Source organism: Centropristis striata, chromosome 9 (assembly GCF_030273125.1).
Source record: "Centropristis striata isolate RG_2023a ecotype Rhode Island chromosome 9, C.striata_1.0, whole genome shotgun sequence".
In the NCBI taxonomy this organism is placed as follows: Eukaryota; Metazoa; Chordata; class Actinopteri; order Perciformes; family Serranidae; genus Centropristis; species Centropristis striata.
In genome coordinates, this window is record NC_081525.1 from 40145066 (window position 1) to 40156123 (window position 11058).

Below are 11058 nucleotides of genomic sequence, written 5' to 3' on the forward strand. Positions count from 1 at the left end.
AAGTCATTAATCCTGATGTGGAGCTGCCAATATTCCAACCTTGTTCTGCTCCTGCCTCTCTGCACTCTAATGAATACAAAATGCAATAAAAAGAAAAATGCTAAAAGTATGTCAGTGCCTAGCTGTGTACATAGTTTATTTTAGTTTCTTTTAAATTTTAATGAAATCATGATAGAGACATTACAAAATGTTTAAATAGACTGTCACATTGCACCAAGTCGCCCCACTGGAGGGAGCTAAACAGCTTCAATAAAGACTATAATAAACAGTATCTTAAATACTTTATTAATATTGCTGTAATAGTCTTCAATGTTTTGTAAATGCTCAGTTTTCAACTGTTATGTTATTTAGTAATATGCTTGAATTTGAATTTACTCTTCATTTACTGCTTCATTGTTCAAACTGGTGTTCCATCTACAAATGAAAACCAAAAACTATTCTCCCTTCAAAATATCAAGCTTTAAATAATCATGATTAAAATAAAGATAGTCAGTCGAATTTGATATGAACAACGTCATTGATGGTTGGGACTTTAAAAAAAGGAATATTTAAACCTTATTGTATGCAATTGTATAAAAAGGTAGATGTGATGATAAAGGCTTCAAGGGAGTTTTGGGGACTTTAATAACATTAATAAAATGTTTACCTTCTACAATAACATAGGTCTACATATAATTCTTGATGTCACTCTGACATTTTATTATTCTGAGTCAATATTCTTAAATTTGAGAAGTAGGACATGACCTCCTCACTCCCTTCAAAATATAAATTTAGTATTTTTTCATCAGAATTATATTATCTTTTTTGGAACAGCATTCAGACCTTCATGCACAAGATACTATATTTTTAAATAAAGTATTAGTATTGACAGGTAAAATGTATGTCAAAATCTCCACAAACAGCCCAAAAAAAATCTATACAATATATAATATTAAAAAAGTATATATAATTTAAATATAAAAAATCAATATAAATAGAATATGTTGTTAATTTAATTGTTTTTGTTTGTATTATTTTTATTTATTTATCAATAAATCAAAACAAAGCTACAGTTTTACTTTAAGGCCTCAAGGCTTCAAGAAAATGTTTACCTTCTACATAGGATTACATTTTATTATTGGTGTCATTCTGACATTTTAATAATCAATCAAAGTCAACATTGTGTGTTATTTGTGGTTTTAATCGTGATTTTTGATAGTAACACTGATCTTTTATAGATTATTGCTTCAGTGGAGAGTTTTATTCCAACATTATTGTCTAATAAGTGATTCAGAGTATTTTCCAGACTGTATTAAATATATGTTTTGCGGATAAAATGGCACAAACAGACATTTAAACCATTTAAACGCGATATTTTAAAAGTAAATACAAAGATCAGTAGCATGCTAACCTATGATGCTAACTGTAGGCTGTCATGGTAACAGCAGCGCCCTCAGCAGCTCGCGCTCATAGACGCACCGGAAGCAGTCTGACGTAACCAGAATCCCAAAGATGGCGGCGGTAGCTGGTAAGTGATGTTTTGATGAAACAAACACGCATTTAATAAAGATTATAGTGTGTTTAGACTTGTGTTATCAACAGCACTTAGATAATTAAGCAGATTAAAGTCCGCCAACCAGTGGGTTGACTGTGTCGGTGACCCGGTTAGTAACTTTTAGTGAACGCGCACACTGACCTTGCTCTGTCTGCGTTAGCATGGCGGCTAACCAGGCTAGCGCTTACATGATCTCCAGCTGCAGGTTTAGTAGCAGTCAAAGCTAATATTAGCTAACACACACAACTAGCTATGTTCCCTTTAAACAGGCAACGGTGTCGGTCATTTTAGTGAACTTTCATCTACACTGTGAATGAATTATCATCATACCAGATACGTCAAGTCAAGTCAAGTCAAGTCAAGTCAAAGTTTATTTATAGACATTTAAAAACAACCTCAGTTGACCAAAGTGCTGTACAGTTATTCAAATAGAATAAATCATACACAAATAGGTATAAATAAGACAATAAAAACAATGAAAACAATAAAATACTAAAAACAGTAAAAACAATAAAATAAAATAGTAATATAAACTCAATCCAGAACAGTGTTAGAGATAAAAAGACAAATAAAAGGGTAAAAAAGTAAAAAAGAAAGCCAATGCAAGCTATGTCATTAGCATCAGTGCGCGTCATCCGATTAACGATTACCAAACCAAACTCCAGACAATGTTTATATCTGTCCTGTGTGTGTGAACATTATGCTGCGTGGAGTTTAATCTAAAGGCTTTAACAAATAACCCGGGGCTGGGTTCTCCAAGTCGGCATGCAATAAACACATAAAACAGCTCTTAATACAGTTTAAAAATGAATTAATAAAGCATTTGATTTACTGTACATGGTGTAGCTTTGACTTCTAAATATGTCCAGACCTTGCTGAAGTGTTTGGCTTGAGGTGAATCTTACCAGACTTGTGTCCTTCGCCAGTTATCTGTGTCTCTTGTTAGCACAGTAAATCCACTGTTTAAGCAAAATCACCCCATGGTCAATGAGTTGACAATAAAACAGTCCAAACAATGTATTGCTTGCAGTATAACACCATTATTATAATTCTTAAGTCTGTTTGATGCTTGTGTTTTTGCAGCGCCTCGCCTGGCCATATTTGGCAGCTTTTCAACAAGGTAAGAACCTTCTAATCTGTTTCGTTCGTTTCGAAACTTAATTTAATTCCTCTCCATCCTGCTGGTCCAACAGTTGCTTTAGTTTTATAGCCTTTTATACCTACATGAACATATATAAAACTCATCTATTGTAAAAGAGTACCAAGACCACCTACTTGAATTCAACCTCAGTAGGAAGCAAATGCAGAGTGGAATATCCACAAAAAATATCTTAATTTCCACATCACCCAGTAGCTCATGTAACACTGTACATATAGTCTTTACTGCATCTAACAACTGACTTCCAACCTACCCAATCTTTCATTTTGATATATTTTGTGATTCCTGTTATTTGTTGAGATCTGTTTATCTCCATTTGAAGACAATAGTTCAAACAATCCTCACTCAAAAGAAACTGGTGAAACATTGGCTGTGCTTGAAGAGCTGTGTACTCTTACATTTGGCAGCAGGAGCGCTCAGTCTGTGTGTTGTGAACAGGAACAGTCAAGTAAATCCTTTAAAGCTTCATCAAGTTTAGGAAGCTCAGACAAAATCATCATCACATAATAAAATCTTACCATCTGTCCATCACACACGGTGTCTTAAAATAATACATTTTCACACTGTTGTATCACAGTTTTTGACTTTTTTAGGGCTTTCCATTATTTGATTGATGGTTTTAACATGTGCATGTTATGATTAAAATATTCATACATCAACTTTATACATGCATTTCCTTTTCACAGGCCCATTTCAGTATTTGCTCTTCATCAAAGGAGTCTGCACAACAGTGCAAAAAGTGAGAATAGCACCACGAGGTAAGTTTGGCAGAAATAATCTGGTGTAAATATCAGAATGAAGAACAGACACACTGTAAACACTCTGCACATGTTAAAGATCTCCTCCATCCTTCTGTTGCAGTGTGGTCCCAGTCAGAGAGAAGAGCACAGCAGTGGCAGCAGCCAAACCAGCAGCTGTAGCCAGCAGCAAGGGGGAATATGTTATCACCAAGCTGGATGACTTGGTTAACTGGGCACGCAGGGTGAGTAGTTTAGAAGGTGTGAACAGTGGTCACACCAACATATGTGGAGTGGATTCATCACAGTGTGCAGTGCTTTTGAATTCTCAAGGCTTGTTATGTGACTCCAGCTCGTCTGTGACTGTTTGGTCCAACTTTTAGTCATCTAACTGCATCTGTGAAGTATCTGAATACATTTTTAAGTACATAAGAATACATTTACACCAGCAGTATTAACCCATAAGAACCAATGGTGACACCCGTGTAACAAACACTTTAAATCTTCTAGAATCTCCCATATTCAGCTTTATTCTTCACATTAACTTATTAAATCCCTAAGCGACGTATACTCAACACCCTGGTGTGGTGGTCATGTGACTTCTCCAAAATATGTGTGTGACTGGAAACAGAAATGTGAAAAGTAGCTAATTTTAAAAAGCTTATTTTTTGTTTCGAGGCTAAATTGAAACCCATTTAACAATTCTAATCCGTTAACAGGGTGTTCTTTATTGCATTTAACTTGTTCTGACCATATTTCCCAAACAAATTAAAGTCACAATTTTGATAAATGTTATGGAGATGCAAAAGAAAAAGGCAAATTTGTGTCTCTGTAAGCAGAAAATGTGTCTATTTTTTCCCCATTTTAAAATAAGAAATATCATAAACATAAATACCATAAACACCCATTGCAACGTATATGTCACATCACAGATCTTTGACATTTAGGGTTAGTATTTTTTTTTAAAACATCAGAAATGTGTTCTATGTGGTTCACTTATAGAACACATCCTTTAAGGATAACTGGCTCTCGGTTCTTATGGGTTAAGGCAACAATTAAGGAGTTGATTACCACTGAACAGTATGTGCCAGCTGAACCAGAGGTGTGAAACTCAGTTTTTAAATTTCAAGGCAACAAAAGTCAAATTAAAGAGTTGTTAGCAAGCCAGACATTTACTGCCTGCAAACACAGCACCGCTTTGTTATGTCAACCTGAAGCTTCCAGATGGTTTGTGACACAGAAACAACTGAGAAACTTCCAATGGAAACAGTTTGAAAAGGGCAGACACTTTAAAAAAAGTCCTTGGCAGGTGATTAGATGAACCATCTGTCTGTCAATGTCTATCACAGGCTGCTACAGTCAGCTGGGAGAAGTTAAACACTTCTGGATATTTAGTGATATCTGTGATTGTATCTGATACTATATGTCCTTTAGTCGTGTCTGGCTGTGTTTTCTTTATTTCTGCTGTACTTAAGTTTTCTCCTGAGTTCAATGATTAATTATGCACCCGTCTGTATACTGACGTTGTTTCTTTAAAGCTGATGTATTAAAGCAGCTCTACATGTGCTGCTGTTCTTTAACTAGTTGAACAATGATTTTGGAAATATGTTTTCCATGAGTTCTTGCGTTATGTGTCTGCTCCGTGAGTGTTTTGTTGATTTTTCCCTCCTGTTTTCTTCCTCAGAGCTCTCTGTGGCCCATGACCTTTGGTCTGGCGTGCTGCGCCGTGGAAATGATGCACATGGCGGCTCCTCGTTACGACATGGACCGTTTTGGAGTCGTGTTCAGAGCAAGTCCCAGACAGTCTGATGTCATGATCGTGGCGGGAACGCTGACCAATAAGATGGCTCCTGCTCTGCGGAAGGTGAGTGAGGGAAAGACAGCAATCAGTGTCTCACATTTAAGAGTAATTAAACAAATAACGCCCCAAACAATACCTCAGACACTGTCTCATGTTTGACTCAGGTCTGAGAACTGGAATAAAACAAAGCTGTTTCTTTGCTCATAGACTTCCTCAACTCTTTGTGTCTCAGGATGGGAGCGCTGAGATCAGTATAGCTGTTTAAATGCTGGCTGGATTATGAGCAGCCTGTTGGTGGATTGGTAGACTGGCATGCAGCTTTCCTCAGGCTGAAGGCATGGATTAGTGCTGAGTCAGACATTATATAAGAGACTGAACTGCGTCTTCTTTCCAACAGGTGTACGACCAGATGCCTGAGCCCAGATACGTCATTTCTATGGGAAGGTACGCTAACAGCTGCTGTCTCCTCCTTTTTTCTCAGTCATTTTTAAAAATGATTTCCCAACACCTGCCAGGCACCTGTAGTCTGTCTTGTATCTGTAAAGTCTCCACAGTTGATCTGATACTAACATATATAAATGTTTATTTTAGTTGGGATTTGTTTCAGTCTTCTTCTTTCTGTTTTATGGTTACAAACATTTACACCAAATGTAAATATTCTTATTTGACCTGGTGTTTGAGGCTTTGTGTTTTTATCCTGGTCATGCTGCGTGTACTGCAAGTCAAATGTTTCTGCCCTTTACAGCTTTCTATTTCCTGTTGTGTATATTTAGGATTATGGTCTCAACCTTTACCATGTCCTCATAATTGTCCTCTTTCAGCTGTGCGAATGGAGGAGGCTACTACCACTACTCCTACTCCGTCGTCAGAGGCTGCGACCGAATTGTTCCAGTGGACATTTACGTTCCAGGTAAACTTTCCTGCTCAATGTGGAAATTAAAAATCGACAAATTCCTCATAAACGGCAATGAAAAGCTCTGAAACTGACTCTTAATTAAAATTAGGATATTGCAAAAATGCACTTTATGGCCCAAAGTATGTGGAGTAGTAAGTATGAAGTCTTAATGCTGTAGCATATCATACAACATTAAAATGACTTGTTAGTCCATAAAAACCACATTGGAAAATTTCGCAACCTACTTTAATGATGCTCTTATGTTTGAATGGAGGAAAATAAATTCAGCAAAATCTTGTGAAAAGCCTTCCCTGAGCTGTTAAACAGCAGATTAAATCACATCGTTGTCGCTGTCTGGATAACAAAAGTTAACAGTGAAATTCCACAACTCACAATACCCAAATCAATACCACACTAAAAAAAACAAAACAATGAATCTCATTTAGTTTTTCCTGACCACAAGAGTGGAGATGAAATAGCTGATGACCATGAGCTCCGGCGGTCATCCACAATTCATAGAACCTTACTTGCGTCACAAACAATGGTTCTGTGTCGTTCTTCCAAAGCTCTTTGTCATGCAGGTAAATCAGACCATCTCTGGCATTCAGAAATAAGTCACAACACAAAACAAAACTCACCAGAATAGTAAAAAGTCATTTCTACCATCTGCAGTCGCTATACTAAATAGTGGCCGGTAACACTGTCCCCCACGTCATTCTTTTTATTGATCTTGTGTTTTTACTGAAGTGTTGTTTTATCTCACTTCATGTAATTGTTGTGTGTTTTGCATGAATTTTTATAGCTGTGTCGAAAGACAAATTTCTGCTCTGTTGAACAGACAATAAAGATATATTCTATTCTATTCTATTCTATTCTATAGAACTTTAGTTACATATGTCACTACTTTTGCTGTCAGATTCCTCCTCAGTTTCCTTCTCTTCTCCTTTGATCTGTGTGTCACCTAGAGCAGGTCCTGCCTTAACGTTGGCGTGTAAAGTGAAAGGAGAGAAAGAAACAATGACACGTAGCAGTCCGCTAAATTGTTGCTATTGCTACCAACATTAGCTGCTTTGTTTCAACAATTTTAAGCCGAAAAAAAAACATGCATGCAGGCCAAAACTGTTCGTCATAGCTTTTTTTAAATTGTGAATAAATATAATTAATAAAACCATATTTAAAAGTTTTCTGTTTTTTTGCTCTTTTAGTTTACAGAGTATGGTTTTATGTAAAACATTGCCATAAAAAATTGATGTTTGTAAATGAATGAATGAATGCTTTATTTCGGTTACAAAAAACAACAACAGCAAAAATCAAAAACAAAACAAAACAAAGACAAAATAAAATCATGTTTTTTACAAAAGAATCCATCAGACAGCAACCGAAAAAGGAATAGGCTGGAGCCCCAAGGCTTATTTTAAATGTAAAACATAATTATTCCAACATAGTAAGTTTTGTCTTAAACATTTTGGACATCATATAAAGTGTTAATAATGATGTAAAATGGCATGGGTTATAGTCAAACCCATTTAACAAGTTGAATAAACCCTGTGGCTCTATCAGAAGTTGTGTTTCTGTGAGTTGACTTCCTGTTTCTGTCCCTCAGGTTGTCCTCCCACTGCAGAAGCTCTCCTCTACGGGACTTTACAGCTGCAGAAGAAAATCAAACGGGAGAAGAAAGTGCGGATCTGGTATCGGAAGTAAATGTGTTGTATGTGTGTGTGTATCTGGTCTGTAAATGGTGCATTTCTGGTTTCACTTGGAGCGCTGCTCCTCCTCCTCCGTGTAGAGCTGCAGGAACCAACCTCAATAAAGTCATTATTGTAATTTACACACAGTGCACTGCTGCTTATTTCAGTCAGACAGAGCAGCTCAGTTCAGTGTCTGTTTCTTTAGTTCAGCATTAACCTTTCAACACCCACCTTTTAATTTACATCTATTTAAACAGAACTATAAAGCTAAAATATATGTATGAGAGACTTCATCTTCCACTTCCTGATAATGTGTTTAGAATTTGGCTAAAACTCGCCCTAAACTACACTACTGGTCAAAAGTTTTAGAACACACCAACTTTTCCAGAATTTAATTGAAAATGATGCAGTTTAATGTCTCAGTGTACTCTGAAATTAATGCACATTTGCAACATTTAAAATTCTTTCTTGAGCATGATAGTGTTTTGAAAGTAAAAAAAAGATTCAAAATCACATTTTATGTTGGACTAAAGGACTAAAAAAAGACACAAAATGACCAAAAAAAGACACCAAATGACAAAAAAAGACACAAAATGACTTAGAAAGACATGAAAAGAATTCAAAAATGGACAAAATAGCCCAAGACTCCATAGAGTTAAGTTGTTAACCCATTTCTTGTTCCCTGAAAAAGGCCTACTTGTATAATTCTGAAATGTACATTATTTTCCAGTTTTGGTTAAGTTTACCTTTTTTTATTTACCTCTGGCAGTTCAAAAAAAAGAAAAATTGGGGTGTTCTAAAACTTTTGACCGGTAGTGTATATCAGATCAAATATGGCTCAAAAATGCTTTCTTCTTAAAATCTATAATAAGCCATATTTGAATAACAATAGTAAGGATGAGCTTTTAGCCAGAACTATGCAAATCATCACTAACGTTCTACTTCTTGTTTAAAATGACAGACCTCATGGAGCTGTGGAGGTTTTGGTTTGTGGAGTCTCTGTTGTCCTTCAACCACTTCAACTATTCAATGTGTGTTTAAACCAACGTTAAGGTATAATAAAATATATTAACTATAGACAGGATTTGCAGCTTGAGCTTTCTGCTGGTGGGTTTTCAGAGGTTAATATTTTCAGGATGTAAAGCTTGTATGCTTGTCACAGTTCAAAGTCTTTATTCAAGTAGCCATGTGCATTATTTTCACCGAGTCATAACTGTAAAATGCTTTGCTGTATTATCTTAAATATTGTTTTAAATAAACTTGGCTCACTATGAACATCTATAGAGCTATGTAAATACTTTGCCCTGTAATGACTAAAGCTGAGTTAAACCACTAGGGGGCTCCAGCATCAGCAGCTCTGACCTTCACTGTGCACAGCTTCCAGGCTAAACACATTTTTATTGTGTGTTCGCTGTTATTTAACGGCCTGCTAAAACAATATGCAATAGGCCACAAAGTGAAATATGAGAGCAGTGACCCAGAGGTGGGTTGTGTTTAAACAAAGCTGCAGTATTTAATATATTCAGCTGGTGTGACTGTCTGCAGAGAGAAAGCTGAGGAGCTTTTAATCGTCTTCAGAGTGAATCAACACTTATCTTTTTGCTCTTCAGCTGCTGTTGAAGAGTTCTTTAGTTCAACACTTGATTTGTTTTAACTTGTTCTGAATAATAGTGAGCTGCTGTGCTGTGGAGAATCTGCAGGGTAAAAAAGACTCAAGTTTACTACGTCATGTTGACCTTTACCATATTATTCTACACATCAAAGAGGAAGCAGCATGTACAGTATTTACTGTGAAGATGTTTCAGCCCATTCTTCATCTTTTACAGTAAAACTATCTGATAATTTTATGTTTTATGTTTTATTAAAGGATCCCCATTAGCTTGTGCCGTGGCAGTTCACTAGTCTTCCTGGGGTCAAAACATTCCAACAAGTAATACTCAACAGTCCTACAACAACTTTAACAGTAAAAATACATTCCAAAATACTTTAGAAAAGTGCAGCACAAAAGTTCATTACAAAATGCAGCACAAATTTAAAAGACAGTTTGTAGAATCAAACCATTGAATTATAGCCATTTGGATTAAATGTTTAGGAATAATTGGTCAAATGCATTTGATCAGAAAACAAATAAAATACAAAAAAACAAAAAAACAATCCAGCTTTAACCAGTATCATTGATTGTAATCCTGGACATCATGAATCAAAAAATATAATAAGCCCAACACCTAACATTACCCACTGACAAAGTACATCTTTAATTTATTTTTGAATAAGCTTCGGCTGTTTTTAACATAAAAACACGTCAAATCATTTGATTTAGGATCCCTTAAAATCCAGAGAGATCCATGTATGAGATCAGGGTAAATAAAAAATATTATTTTAAACAACACTGAAACTAGACAAGTATAATGCTACTTATTGCAAGATGCACAGTAGTAGAGGATATTATTACAAACGACTTTTTAATGCTATTTGATGCGATTTCTATAGTCGTCGATATTGATTTTATTAGTTACCAAACTCTCCTTTGTTATCTGGAAGTGGGGTATGGATAGTGAGAATTTTGATTAATTATTGATGAAATATACTTTGATTAAAGATTTGAGTTGGCTCATATCTTTTACAATTGAAACCTCATGGAATATTTATCGCTACAACACATTTATGTTTTAATTTATTTGCACTCAAACTCCTGATTTGAATGTTTAAAAAAATGTAGACGATAACTAAGCTCTACATTAACATTTGATAAAAATAATTTGGGTTTTACATTTAATTATACAAATTTAAAGTTTCTTTTTTGGATCACAGCCTTTGTGCCTCTTTCCTCTTCTTGGTTATAAACAGACTTACTATTTTAAACAATGGTGATACAATTATTGATTAATTCCAAGCAAATTGTGATTAAATTTTGTAATTTTAAATTCCTATATATTTTAAAACACAGTATTATCTGATCTGAAGTGTAATCGTGGGACATAGTTAATTGCATTTGCCAATAATTTGATCTCTTTATGAGATGTTACATAAGATTATTATATGAAGAAACAAAAATATACCTTTTAATATTAAGTTTTTTCCATACAAAAACTCAGCTCTAAGGTGTATTTGGCAAAGAAAAAAGGCATTACATTTGATTTTAAAACATGCCCTTTCCTTAAAGATGACTACTATGTAATCTCAACCTATTTTTATAGATGTTGGTATCAAAGTCTTCATATAGTATATATATATATATATATAT

General features: G+C 35.1%; 1 protein-coding gene across 1 annotated transcript; it reads left to right on the plus strand.

The window, feature by feature from the left end:
* The first annotated feature begins 1463 nt into the window (after positions 1 to 1463).
* ndufs7 (NADH:ubiquinone oxidoreductase core subunit S7) lies at positions 1464 to 8568 on the plus strand. Its single transcript, XM_059341500.1, has 8 exons — positions 1464 to 1507; positions 2618 to 2654; positions 3380 to 3451; positions 3555 to 3675; positions 5115 to 5294; positions 5629 to 5675; positions 6053 to 6141; positions 7730 to 8568. Exons 1-8 carry the CDS (start codon positions 1492 to 1494, stop codon positions 7825 to 7827), a joined length of 660 nt encoding a protein of 219 aa, XP_059197483.1. The 5' UTR covers positions 1464 to 1491; the 3' UTR covers positions 7828 to 8568.
* Positions 8569 to 11058: the final 2490 nt, after the last annotated feature.